General features: G+C 33.9%; 1 protein-coding gene across 2 annotated transcripts in view; it reads right to left on the bottom strand.

The window, feature by feature from the left end:
- Positions 1 to 5,224: 5,224 nt before the first annotated feature.
- Positions 5,225 to 14,607, bottom strand: part of LOC134277500 (paladin-like) — a 69,466-nt gene continuing 60,083 nt past the window's right edge. For both annotated transcript variants that reach the window (XM_062759830.1, XM_062759831.1), the window contains 8 exons: positions 14,337 to 14,516; positions 11,554 to 11,601; positions 10,456 to 10,605; positions 6,760 to 6,912; positions 6,312 to 6,392; positions 6,068 to 6,208; positions 5,766 to 5,921; positions 5,225 to 5,484 (listed from right to left, as the gene is read on the bottom strand). In XM_062759830.1, the coding sequence (XP_062615814.1) occupies positions 5,341 to 5,484; positions 5,766 to 5,921; positions 6,068 to 6,208; positions 6,312 to 6,392; positions 6,760 to 6,912; positions 10,456 to 10,605; positions 11,554 to 11,601; positions 14,337 to 14,516 (1,053 nt within the window). In that variant the 3' untranslated portion in view covers positions 5,225 to 5,340. The remainder of the gene's footprint in view (positions 5,485 to 5,765; positions 5,922 to 6,067; positions 6,209 to 6,311; positions 6,393 to 6,759; positions 6,913 to 10,455; positions 10,606 to 11,553; positions 11,602 to 14,336; positions 14,517 to 14,607) is intronic.

Here is a 14,607-nt window from a genome sequence, read left to right on the forward strand (position 1 = left end):
TAATGATGTGTCCAGAAGCTAGGACTTAAGCTATAGAGAGAACATAATCATGGTGTGAGAATTAAAAAATCAAATATCTACTGTTGTAAATACACAGAATCTTGCACTCAAAATCTAGCTCTTAAATAGCTTCATAAACGTTGCTTTATACACTGTACATGCAATAGGTCAAAAGACACTTTAGCAAAAGTTTATTTATATAAAATCATTGAAATATTTAAACAAGTACAAAAAAAGAATAACAACACATGTAAATATTGCACAAATTACAATAAATATACATATGGAAAAGTGAATGTGTATTATACCTGTGTTTCACACCTATAATATACAATTATGGACTTCAGTGTAGGTCGATATGTGGTTATAAGGACTCATGGCAATTGATATTGACCGAATACACAGAAAGTGATAGCGACCTCTTCAATAGCTTCATAAACCTTGATATGTAATAAGAAAAAATTCCACTAAAGTCCAAATAGTTTATTTATATAATCACTCAAAGTGAATGCACTGCCACAGTCCTAACTAAACAGACTTGGCTGTCATTACGTCACATTGGTGAAATTTCTTTCATATTATGACATCACGTTCTATGTAACTTCAGTGCAACCGAATGCTGTGTCGTGCGATATCATTTTCCACGTCGACATCACAAAAGGAGGAATATCACCTGACGTTCTTTCAGCCAATGAAAATTACAAAAATAATCTTCTTATATAATATAGTGTATTTATGTCTATTGCATTGCAATAGCAACCCCACCTTACACCCAAATTACTTTGGTTTTGTTCAACATGAACTTCAGTTTTCTTAAAAAGACATTTTTTTTCCTCCTATACTTGTTAAAGTGCTCTTCAATTTCACCTCCCCTTTATAAACCTGTTTTATGATAGCATTACACAGTGGATTTTTTTAATTAAAGTGACTTTTACCTGTGTATTTCAATATGTTAATGCAATATGCAATGGCTTTGTTAAAATTGTGCTGAAAAAAGTAAATTAAAAAAATGCTAACTACTCATCCAAAGGCATTTTTCTTCATTATCTGTTAATGAACCGCTAGAGCTTTTACATATATGATACATGTACTAATTATGTTATTATTACAAGGTGCACTATCAAATAATGCTTTGCATAAAAATTCATAACCTTAACCTTTTCCATTTGTATATAATATTATTAAAAATTCATATAAAACAACAATTGTCAACAACATTGTCAAGGTTAGCAAAATCTATAAAACACTGGAATCCAATTAGTGCAAATTTCAAAAATAACACAGCTTCCGTATTGTTCCTTATAGTAACAACCATTTTTTCTCGAACAGTTTATTCACCGCCTTCATGGTGTGTCTAGAAAGAATCATATTTATACTCCAGACATCTTCCAATTTTTCTGTTTGATTGTCGGACTTAGGTTATGTTACCTTCATTTAAAAAGGCAAGAAGAACTACAAAGAACTAATTGTCTAACTTCCAATATTTTCACTTTATTATTATTACAGATTTTTATTTGTTGCCTTTAATCTTCTTGAAAAGCTTGTGAAAATCATAATTAAGGGAAATCAATTTCAATAAAAATAAATAAAATTCTGAAAACTTTAATAATTAATCATATTCAAATAAGAAAATGCACATATAACTGTGAGCAAAATCAAAGGCATATGTGGTTATCTGTTACTGATGAATGCAAGCTAGTTCAAACCCATTATAATTCATGGGCTGCTGGCCTGATTGATTGCAATAATCAAATAAACAACTTGGCTGTATTGTTTAAATACAAAATTAATTAAAATATTCTAATATGGTGATAAAACAGATATAAATGAAAATTGAAATCAAACATGGTACATTAAAAATCTTACAGATTTTGATTCTTTTTCAAATTCTGGCATATCTTTCAAACTTTTCTGCACTTAGGCCAAAAAAAATTAATAAATAGTTTCTCAGGCCAAAAAAATCAAAATTCAATGCGGCAGGCAGGCTTTTTTTTTTAAAGCCATTTGGTCAATAAAATAATATCTACTAATTCTTAATTTTTGTTCTCTGAAATTAGTTACAATACAGTACCGACCAGACCCAACCTGACACTAAGCAGTCCCAGAGCAGTCCCACAGCAGTCCCAGAGCGGTCCCAGCAGTCCCAGAAAGCAGTCCCAGTGGGCGGGGTTTATTAATTTAATGGGCAGAGCTAACTCAGAAATGAGATTTGCAATAAACAATGGAACTATAAAAGGCAGTAGAAATTGATTCTGGGTAGTATGCCAGGACTCCTTACATGTACGCAGTCATTTATGAATAGTACACGCATAGAAACAAAGTGAAATAATATTTATAGAAGGAAGAAGGCTTTCACATGTGCATGTATAAATTAAAATGAACATGAATATTTAATCACAATTATCGGGTATATTAATAATTCAATTTCTTAATTTTCTTTAATTGATACTGTTTCCCATACCGGTATTTATTTTTTATACAGAAAATTTAACGTGAACTAGAAAACTGACCAGTCAGCAAGGGCCCCGCCATGGGGTAGAAATATAAGGGTGCTGCGTATGGAATGATTTAAGAAATATATGACGAATAAGAAACAGCAACTGTATTCTTAAAATTTCAAGATAAATTTCCGAACATCCAAAAACCCGTAAATAATATCCTTGTATTTATTTCACATAAGGCAGTAAAGAACAACTCAACACTGAATGTATATCTAAATAATAGTGAAGCTTTTGTTATATAAAATGCCAGCCTTCAATGAATGCAAATACATATCATGAACTTTGAAGGCTTGACCTTAACTTCAAAACATACAGCAGTTGCAGACAAAGGTTTTCATTTATAATCTATAGTGACAGATAAAGATAAGCCTTCTAAATTTTCTGCAGCAGGCTAGATAATTAATCCCAAGGGATTAATTGTACTTCTCTCTCAGCATTTTCTTCTTAATTTATAATAAGAACTTTTTCAGTATTGATAGAATGAGGTTTTTATCCAACTGCCTTAAAAATTAATAATGTTCTTGAATTTTCATGAAGAAAAAAAAAATAAACAAATAAAAATAAAAAATATATCTTCTTTAATCTATTTCTTCTTTTTAGAAGTCAATGAAATTAGAACTCATCGTGTAGGCTATTTCAACAAAAATAAAGTAAAAACATTTATACTTCAATCCACATTTCATAGTGTTCATAGCATTTCAAATGGACTTAACTTAAAAACAAACGTCATTTGCAACAGAGGTGGTAATTAATCTATGTGACAGATAAAGATAATGCTTTGGATTTTCTTCAGGAGGAAAGCTAATTAATCCCTAGGGGCTCATTCATTGCAGTATTCAGTTTACAACATTTTCAGAAGTTATCTCTCTTTCCCAATTCATTCTTATATAAAGTTAAGGAATCTACCCCACCACCCCAGCTCCAACCAGAGGACATAGAGAAACAGACTTAGCATCAAAATATGTCTTTTTGCCTACTAAACTACCATACCAAATTTGAACTTAATTGGGCTACCATAAAAAAAGTTATTAGGAAAAAACAGAAAATTTGTATCACTAACAGACAGACTTTACAGAGTGATTACTATAGGGCACCCGCAAATCCTTGCGGGGCCCTATATTATTTTCCACCAGTAAAAATTAGTTTTAAATAGATCTTATCGTTATATGGCCAATTTCCATACTATCGGGATATTCAAAAGGAATTTTCTTAAGTATAGGGGCTTTTAGAAAATTCTTTGTAAAATTTTGCCAAGTATTATTTTTCAGTCATGATTATTCTTACTGACATGTCAATTTGATTATTGCTAATTTCTCTATCTTTAAAATACTCATTGCATTTTAAGTATTTTATTTGTAAATGTTAGAATGTACATCTGTAAATCACCAGAATGGATCCCTTAGATTATGTTCAAAATTATTAATACGGAAAGAAATCATACACATTTCATTTGTCAATTTCATTTTTGCATTACATACCGTTAGACTGAAATTAGGGTCATTGTTGACCAGCATGTTCAATGATGTGAAACGCTGATACGTATATCCAAATAACATGCACTGATTTTCTGCCCTGAGGCGATTGAAACCGCGAGTGTTGATACCATTTTATAAACATTAATCGGCCAGGTAAACACAAGCAAAACAAAAAAGAAATAAATCACAATTCCCAGTATTTTCAACTCTTTATTTATAAAATAAATGTACCCTTTTGATAATTTGTTTATAAATTAAAAACTTTCGGTAATTCATTGATCAATTCCCCAATGATTATTCACATTGTTTCACATGTACATTGTTTAAGTTACGAAAGAATGGTAGCATAATTTTATTTCATGTCATTTAATAAATTGTTAGACTTTATTTGGAGGTTGCATGGAATACTTTTTTTAGCGTGGTACTCATAAAACATGTAGCTTTTTAATCAAAAATCTTATATCTATCTGTTATGATTATTTTTAGATAGTGCCAATTAATGCAAATTTTGAGTGCACATAATTTTACATTAAATTAAAAATAGGCCTACATGAAATGTAGATATTTTTTTTCATAAACCTGTAGTTTATCTTTAAGTATAAAAATCTTCTCCTGACTTCCTTATTGAACAACTTTATTTAAAAAAATATTCTAAACTAAATTTGTGTAAATATACAGTCTCTGAAAATATTAATTAACTATTATGATAATCTCTTCTTATCAAAAGATTGTAAGAAATCCTTGCTTTATTAATAGTTTAAACTCCTCTCTGCTGCTAGTAAACAAAACAACTGGCAGTCTGCAAATTCAGAATACACAAGGGGGCGGAGCTATCGTGTCACTCAGAACCTCTTTCACACATGAGTGAACAAAGCAGTCCCAGACAGTCCCTTAGCAGTCCCGGAGCAGTCCCACAGCGGTCCCAGAGCAGTCCCACAGCAGTGCTTTCAGCAGTCCCGGGGACTGCTTTCTGCGACTGCTTGGGTGTCAGGTTGGGTCTGGTCGGTACTGTATGTAATCAACTTTAAATAATATTATTCCAAACATTTATTTAAATATTAATTCAAAAAAATATTGTAAATTTAGAAGAAATGTATTGTTTATCTTAATAAAAACGTCTATCTTTGCATTTATGAAAAGTGGAATATTAAACTCAATTTTCTTTTTCAACTTGGAAAAATAGAAAATTGAGTTATTTCCCTTTTCAATAATGTCAATAAAATTGATCAATGCGCCGTTTTTGAACTGATGTGGCGGTGCCTGAGAAACTGTTGATTAATTTTTTTTGGCCTTAGTACTACATGTGTACTAGAAGGAAATCATATCACAAATTGATTGGTTTAAAGACTGTTACATCAGATGCATCACTTGAATTCTCCAGCAAATGGAATGGGTTGAGAACGGTTTGTCCATCTTTCATTCATTGTTTTGTATGCTGTAGGTAACTTTTCAAAGTCATAAAAAGCAAGGTTATCAAGCAACTCAAACACTCCAGCATTGACTGCCACCTAAAATAAATATCAAATTTATATATTGATTTAAAGTAAAGTTATTATTACTTAATTTTTATTAAATTTTTTTCAAAATACATTTATTCCAATAATTTCTTGTAGAGAGTTTAAATATTGCAAGAGATCGTTTAAAATTAATAACACATTAATTGCTTGCAATGAACAACCCCCTCTTTAAGCTAAAAATATTCAGATCATGAAGAAGTTTGCTAGTAACTAGAATAATAAATGTACCTGTAAACCCCACAATAAACAGTTATGTACAAATAATTGGGTACCTCTCTCAGCCACTGGGAAAATGTCCGCTGCCATTTGATTTTCTTGTCATATCTTAGATACATGTTAAACAAGATCAGGTAAATGTAGCGCTCCAGGGCCTCCAAACTCTGTCTCCGCAGTTGTTGTTTTTCCGTCTCTGACTTGGCTTTACCTATCTGAACAAAATTTGAATCTTTATAATCGTAATCAAAATGCAGTTATTTGAATGTTTAAAAGAAATTTTCAAAAAAAAAAATTCATCCTCTTTAATTACTTTGTTATAAGTATTGGAATAAAATACAAAATTACGTTTGAAAAATACCTTGTTGTAGGTTACAAATATCACTTCTCGAATATGAAAATGCATGGGTGACATGGTCTCAAAACACTCATCTAAAATAAAGTCCACTTCCCTTTTAACTTGTTGACCATTTGGCAGCAACCGTACAAGTTTTTGAACGATCTGAGAATCAAATTATTCAAGATAAATTTAATCACAAAGTCTCTTGTCTTAACTATACAAAGAAAGACAAATCTTTGATATATTAAATCTATCTTTTTCATACCATAAAGTCTCCTTTTGTGTATTGGGCATTTGGACATGACACTCTTTCTTGCTCTCCAAGATTTGCTCCTTTTGGAAAACCCTGATAATAAAAATCTTTTATATGATATGAATCATTCATTGACTTATTATACATAACCCTCCCAGGGTTCAAAGCTTGTCAAAATTTGGTCTTGCCATTTGGGCAACCTTGGTATTGATCTCTGGTTGCCCAATTGAATTTCAGGTAATTTGAACATTCTTAGAATGTCAAAAGCCGACATCCAGTTCAAAATGACTTTTAATCAGAAAAGCTCTCACTTGAGCCTTTGGCTCAGGTGAGATAATAAGAGAGGGAAGACTTCACCAATAAGGAACATTTAAAAATTTGAAAAGGTTACTATTTTGTTTACTTAATGTTTCATTGACAGAACTTTCCTGGATATAAGCATACATGTATATAGCTTTACCCTCAAATGACACATGATCAGACCAGTGACAGCCAGAGCCAGGGTGGTGCGACTTTTCCCAGTCCGACAGTAGTACACTATAGCTGTCTTGTTGCATTCCTGGTCGTCACTGAAGCCATTTTTATGTATCACAGTCATTAAATCATCAAAGTCCTGAAATATATTAACATGTAGATACTATTGATAACATTTACATTTAGTGAATCTTCGTTAGTGCCTAAGACTACCTTTTAGCTTAGTTAAAATGCTTTCTCTAAGTCTATAAATATCTAGAATTGACCTCTTCAAAAGGGTATATTTCAGTGATGGCAATTTGTAACAGGTTAACTAATTACAGTGGACCCTCATTTATCCGGACAGTTTGGTTCCCAGTCAATTTGTCCGGATATGTGAAGCATCCGGATATCTGAATCACCAATTAAACAAGACAAAATAACATTTAAAAATTTTGTTCCGATGAAAAATCGTCCGGATACTGAAGCATCCGGATATCTGAAGATCCACTGTACATGTAGAACGATGGCCATCTGTTGGAAAATCTTTAATCAGTTCATCCAAACAAGAGGCCCATGGGCCACATCGCTCACCTGAGCACTGTGGCTAGGAAAAAGTAGAAACTGGTTTATTATTGAAAAGTTTAAGGACGCGATTGCACGGCGTCACGTGATCACGTCATATCGTGAGTAAAAAAAGAATGTTTGCTGTAACTATTTCCGGAATAAGGAGCGAGCGTCATATGTTTGCGCTTGACAAAAGGGGTTTATTTTTCTAAAGTAGAGAAAGTATAAGATGTTAAAGATTGTTACGAGTGTTGGTAAGCGTTGATCATATTTTTTATCTACGTGCATGTTTTACGATTTGACACGTCTATCTATTGTTTATCTCTGAACATTGAAATCTATTTCATTAAAAATAAATTTAATTTATATCTTGAGGTTTATATCTTCATTTTAAAATTAGAATTTTATTTAAGATTGTTGTTCATCATAGGATCTACATCTATGTATAGATAATTTCCCCAATAAGAGATTCAGACGGCGTGATTTACTAGATACATGTATAAATATTGATGAACGAAGGTGATTTTGATAAACGTATTACGGCGAAGACCACTTATGCCTAGAAGATTTTTAAAAAAATATCGCAGAGGATTTTGTTTTCTCCTATAAGATCTTTAGCATTTTCAGTAGTAACATCGACCACGTAAACATTCAATCATCGTCGCACATATATTGTAAACGGTTGTTGTAAAATGTTTTATGCGTCATATTGAAACACAGCACACTTCTGAAAGAATACCAGGGAAGATATGAACATAAATATATAAAAGAAACATGTGAACTCATCATTCTTATGGGAATACATTTGAGAACTGTTTGTTTTTTTTATCACATGGACATGAACATAGATGTTTCACTCCAGCATATATCATAAAGCGACGGAAAGTTATTTCAATCAATGATTATTTTTTAATCAAAACAGTAGATCTATAGTTTTGACGCCAATTGTATCATTATGACGTCACAATGGAGATAGCGCTCATCCATGTACAGCTAGCCCCCCCCCCCCCCCCCCCCCCCCCCCCCCCCACCCCCCCCCCCCACCCCCCCCCGATTCCAGGTCACTAAGAAGAAACTTCGCTGAGTGTTCAAAGCATGAAGAATAAGGCCTTTGAGGACTGTGCACTGGTTTATAATATATTATTTATTTATATTGATTATAGTAACGGAACAAAATGAATGTTTTGGAGATGAAAAACTGAGTTTGAAAAAAAAAAAGTTATTTTCGTGACCACTGTCGGTGATAAGTAAATCATTGTGCTTCACATAGAAAATGAGCATCAGCTGCCAGATTTTCAGAGAAAAAGTATTTATTTATCTATATATATGTCCTTTAATTATTGTCTTTAAACAGATTATGCATATTTAAGGTCCAACAACAAACCATCATATGAAAATCTGTGAAATCTTTTAATATTCTAGGAGGGGGGGGGGGGGGTACTGAAATGCGTGTACCTTCAAAATTAATCTGATTACCTTACTTCATATTTTAACCCTAAGTCACTTACAATGACTAGTACAGCATACATTAGTTTTGGGAAAATTCATTGGGTAATTTTTTGTCTAGACGTTAAAAACTGCTATTGAGGTGAAAATATTACTGCAAATTTACAATTAATACTTCCCCCAAAAACAATGGCATTACTACATTTATCAATAGTTTCCGAAACAATTTTTATTTTCAATAAAAATAAAGCATATTATTAAATATCTGCAAGAAAATATTTAATTTGCATCAATTTTGTTGCATGTATGGCATTATAAAACATTCACCTCATAAATATCAAAAGATTAAAAAATGGTGGTTACCATGGCAACCATAACTTCCTTATAAGCCTGATGACCATACTTGATACTTTCATATAATGGTATTATTGACATTAGCAACGTTATTTGTAAAAATGAGAAAAATTCATTGGGCAGAATTTTTTCACGGACCCGTGCAATCCTTTCCTTAAATCTTAAAGTAGTCCCATGACCAATCATGGCTTTGCTATTCTTGAGAAGAAGATTTTTAAAGAATTTTCTTATATAGTTCTATGTAAAACTTAAGTCGTCCACTGTGGCCCCGCCCTACCCCCAGGGGTCATGATTTGAACAAACTTAAATCTACACTACGTGAGTATACTTCCATATAAATATGATCAATTATGACTTTACTATTCTTGAGAAGAAGATTTTAAAATAATTTTCCTATATATTTCTATGTAAAACTTTGTTTGGCCATTTTGGCCCAGCCCTACCCCCAGGGGTCATGATTTGAACAAACCTGAATCTACACTACCTGAAGATGCTTCCATATAAATATGATCAATTATGGCTTTGCAATTTTTGAGAAGAAGATTTTTTTTTTAAAATTCCTATATATTTCTAAGTAAAACTTTGGTCAGCCATTGTGGCCCCGCCCTACCCCTGGGAGTCATGATTTGGACAAACTGGAATCTACACTACCTGAGGATGCTTCCATATAAGTTTCATCTTTCCTGGCACAGTGGTTCTTGAGATTAAGATTTTTAAAGAATTTTCCTATATATTTCTATGTAAAACTTTGGTCAGCCATTGTGGCCCTGCCCTACCCCTGGGGGTCATGATTTGAACAAACTTGAATCTACACTACCTGAGGATGCTTTCATATAAGTTTCATCTTTCCTGGCACAGTGGTTCTTGAGAAGAAGATTTTTAAAACATGCCACCAAATTTTTATTAATTCCCAATTATCTCCCCTTGAATGAGGGTGTGGCCCTTCATTTGAACAAACTTGAATTCCCTTCACCCAAGGATGCTTTGTGGCAAGTTTGGTTGAAAGTGGCTTAGCGGTACTTGAGAAGAAGTCGAAAATGTGAAAAGTTTACAGACAGACAGACAGCTAGACAGACGGACGGACAGACAGACTACAGACAAAATGTGATCAGAAAAGCTCACTTGAGCCTTCGGCTCAGGTGAGCTAAAAAACAATAAAATATGCTTATCTTTAAAATTCAAACTTTGTTAGTAAAATAAAATTCACATATTTATTTATCTATTTAACTTTTACCACAGCTCTTATACATACTAACTATGCAACGCATCAGCTAGTTCACAGAATGTTAATTTCCTGGCCATTTTATGACCTCTGCCTACAGTTAGCGTCACTGACCTGTTCTATTGGTGTGGTATCATATTGTAGAGGCACTCTAAAGTACTGCATGTCCAGGGTCTGCAGTTTCTGATTTTCTGCAAGCTCGGACGACGTCAGCACACTGTTAAACTCCCGCTCGACAGGCTCGTCAGATAACTCGTTGTATATCTGTCATCAATAATTGTAACTAAATGTCTCAAGCTCAGGGTGACACAAATGTCCCCCCCCCCTTCAATTTTTCAGATGTGTTGTAAAGCTGATGCCGATGGTATAGCATAAGCACATCTCAACTTCAATGGTTGAGCTAAAAATGGGCACCTGTCCATGCATTTTAAGCCTCTTGTAATTAGACGACTGATTCTATAAGCAAGAACAGGAGACCTTGGGGTTAGGGAATTTTACCCAATATATTGATGTAATCCCTCCGTTATTTTGATATTCCTCCAAAAATTCCCATTAGGAGAAGGAGCTGCAGATTCCCCTTTACCATATAAACATGATAAATGTCCTCTTCTATTTCAATTCTAAGGAACAACCCTGTTAGATGTATCATCCATGCATGTTTAATCCAGACAGGGCAAATAGATAATTTAGAATCAATCTGTTCCAAAATCTTTAACCTAGTCAACTATCTAGAAAATGTAGGTCAGATCCAGTATCTGAAGAATGCCTGGTTGTGTCAATCCCTAGATGTATCCCCCATGCAAGTTTGGCTTATTGTTACTTAGAAATGAGACCTGCCCTCAAAACATTACCCTGGCCATTCTTTAGACAAAATTGCAGCATCTGAATTAAACCTTGAATGGTACAATGAAACATACAAGAAGCATATTCCATGCATCTCTGATAAATGTAGGGCATAAAAGTATATGAAAAGAAATCTGCTCCAAAAACTTTAACTCAGGACACCAACACCAAGAGTATCACATAAGCTCCCCCCAATCTCGTAAAGGTGAGCTAAAAATGCTGTACAAAATGTGATCAGTTAGTTTACTTGAGCTTTCACTTCACATGAGCAAATAACAGATATTTATCCCAGTCAAATGTGTCAATAAACTACATTATCAAATTAAGCTGTTTACTTGATAATGTTGTCAATGTAAGTAAACACTGTACCTTGATTTTGTTGGTTTTGATTATCTTTGTCAAGGTTTCTTCTTTATCCTGAAAATATAAAGATCATTATATTTCCACAATTCTTTTAAAGATGCATCATATTTTAAATTTGTAAGAATATTAATAAATTTTGGTGATGTAGCATATCATTTTACTAAGTATATTCAAACTTATAACAATTCTTGCAACTCTGATCTCAAAAAACAGAGTGGAGCTGGGAAGGGGGGATTTATAGTTATACCCTTATTCCCAGCTACTTGATTGCCTTTTCCAAAATATATACCCTTCATTTTGTTTAAAAATATCAATGACAGATTTCCACTACCTGTCCTTATAATGGCCCTCAAGTTTTTGTTCTGGACACGTTTGATATTGTTAAAACTGCCCCCAAAATTTTAACCTTTTAACCAGGGACGCCGACCATGTGGGTTTCACATTAGCTCTCTCCAACCTCGTGAGATGAGCTAAAAACATACACAGAATTTTTACTTCACTTTAATTTCAAAACCAGCAACTTTCAATCAAGAGTGCTTTAACAATGAGTGTAGTAAAAAATCATAAACAAGATTTTTACTTCATTTTAATTTCAAAACCAGTAACTTTCAATCAACAGTGCTTTAACAATGAGTGTAGAAATGAAGATCTATTTCCTGCTTTTCTTTCTCTTTTCTCTTGCATTTCCTATATTTGTGTAAAGAAAGGCAGAATCCGTACAAGCAGACATGTCTTCAGCTTACAAATCGGACACTTTTAGTGATGCATCTGGTCAACTACTTTCTGGTATCATAACTAACCTAATAGGGATACAGCACTCTAATTATAATACTTTTGACTTTATTAAACATTGTCAAATGGATCACTCCTTAGTTTATCCACATGAAATGAAATCAGCAAATCTTGCCGAATGCTTCTCTAGAAATGTCCGAGTTCCGTGGTTGAGGAAGCTGTCTTTGATTGCATTATAAAGTTCTAGCATAGAACAACCTTCAGAAACCCCTACTATGCGCCAAGGAAGTATTACAACATTCATTCCCTTAAGAGTTAGCACTGAAATAATGTATGATTGATTGAATGACTTTTTGTTGTTTTACATCCTTTCTAGAATTTTTCACTTATACAGACATCACCATATCCACTGAAAGGCTTCAAATTTAAACTCTACTCGGCATGCGGGGCCATTGAGCAGAGAGGGTTCTTTATCATGCCCATGCCTACCATGACACAGGGCCATAGTTTTTAAGGTCTCATCTGAAGGACCAATAACCTTCACTTGAAACTACTGAACACTTTGCAAAGGAACTGTTGCTACCCTTTTTTATCAACTTACGTAAGTTGCAGCTGTGATTCAAACACACGACCTTCCGATCACTTAGAGAACACTCTTCTAACTTAGCTAATGTGACAGAAAGGATGTATGAGCACTTGGCGCAGGAACTTTTGCTACCTTTTTTTTTTATTGATTTACGTCAGTCGGAGATGTGATTCAAACACATGTATCAGTTCTCAGGCACTTCTGATCAACATGTCTATTTAAATGAATTTATAGCGAAGCCTAAATGGATGATTGGTTCTCCTTTGTATACTATATATAGGTCTTACCTCTAGTTCAGGCCTGGATGGATGATTGGTTTGTCTTTGTACACTACTGTATACAGGGTTATTTTCGCCCTGTGTTATTTTCGCCCCTTTACACAAGCAAAAAATTTTGCCCAGTTTTAAATTCGCCCAGTCATAGTTTTGTTTGAAAATTTTTACTGTATTCTTTGAATTCAGCCCGTTTTAAATTCGCCAAAATCAGGGAAGGGCGAAAGGGGCGAAAATAAAACGGGGGTGAAAAATTCCATGTATACAGTATATATAGGTCTTACCTCTAGTTCAGGCCTGGATGGATGATTGGTTTGTCTTTGTACACTATATATAGATTTACCTCTAGTTCCTACACTGTGAGGCCTGGATGGATGATTGGTTTGTCTTTGTACACTATATATAGATCTTACCTCTAGTTCAGGCCTGGATGGATGATTGGTTTGTCTTTGTACACTATATATAGGTCTTACCTCTAGTTCAGGCCTGGATGGATGATTGGTTTGTCTTTGTACACTATATATAGGTCTTACCTCTAGTTCAGGCTTAGATGGATGACTGGTTTGTCTTTGTACACTATATATATGTACCTGGATGGATGATTGGTTTGTATTTGTACACTGTATATATAGGTCTTACCTCTAGTTCAGCCCTGGATGGATGATTGGTTTGTCTTTGTATACTATATATAGATCTTACCTCTAGTTCAGACCTGGATGGATGATTGGTTTGTATTTGTACACTGTATATAGATCTTACCTCTAGTTCAGACCTGGATGGATGATTGGTTTGTCTTTGTACACTATATATAGATCTTACCTCTAGTTCAGACCTGGATGGATGATTGGTTTGTCTTTGTACACTGAATATAAGTCTTACCTCTAGTTCAGGCCTGGATGGATGATTGGTTTGTCTTTGTACACTATATATAGATCTTACCTCTAGTTCAGACCTGGATGGATGATTGGTTTGTCTTTGTACACTGAATATAAGTCTTACCTCTAGTTCAGGCCTGGATGGATGATTGGTTTGTCTTTGTACACTATATATAGGTCTTACCTCTAGTTCCTCTGCTGTGAGGCCTGGAAGGATGATTGGTTTGTCTTTGTACACTATATATAGGTCTTACCTCTAGTTCCTCGGCTGTGAGGCCTGGATGGATGATTGGTTCATCTTTGTACACTATATATAGATCGTACCTCTAGTTCTTCTGCTGTGAGGCCTGGATGGATGATTGGTTCGTCTAACATTGTGGCATCCCTCACGCTGTATGTCTGGCCATCACATTCTACCGCCACATCGTTCCTTAAGTTCACCAGTACCACAAGTTTATGTCCTTGTTTCTTGCTCAGCAAGTAGTTGGATATTTTTGTCACGCCCTATCAAACCAAATACTAGTATGAGAGAGAATTCTTTCATTTTTGTTCTTAAAATTTATATTCTTGATGTTATGTTATAATATTTATACCT

The sequence above is a fragment of the Saccostrea cucullata genome, unplaced genomic scaffold (assembly GCF_032062105.1).
Source record: "Saccostrea cucullata isolate Sc308-1 unplaced genomic scaffold, CSIRO_AGI_Scuc_v1 ctg829, whole genome shotgun sequence".
NCBI lineage: Eukaryota > Metazoa > Mollusca > Bivalvia > Ostreida > Ostreidae > Saccostrea > Saccostrea cuccullata.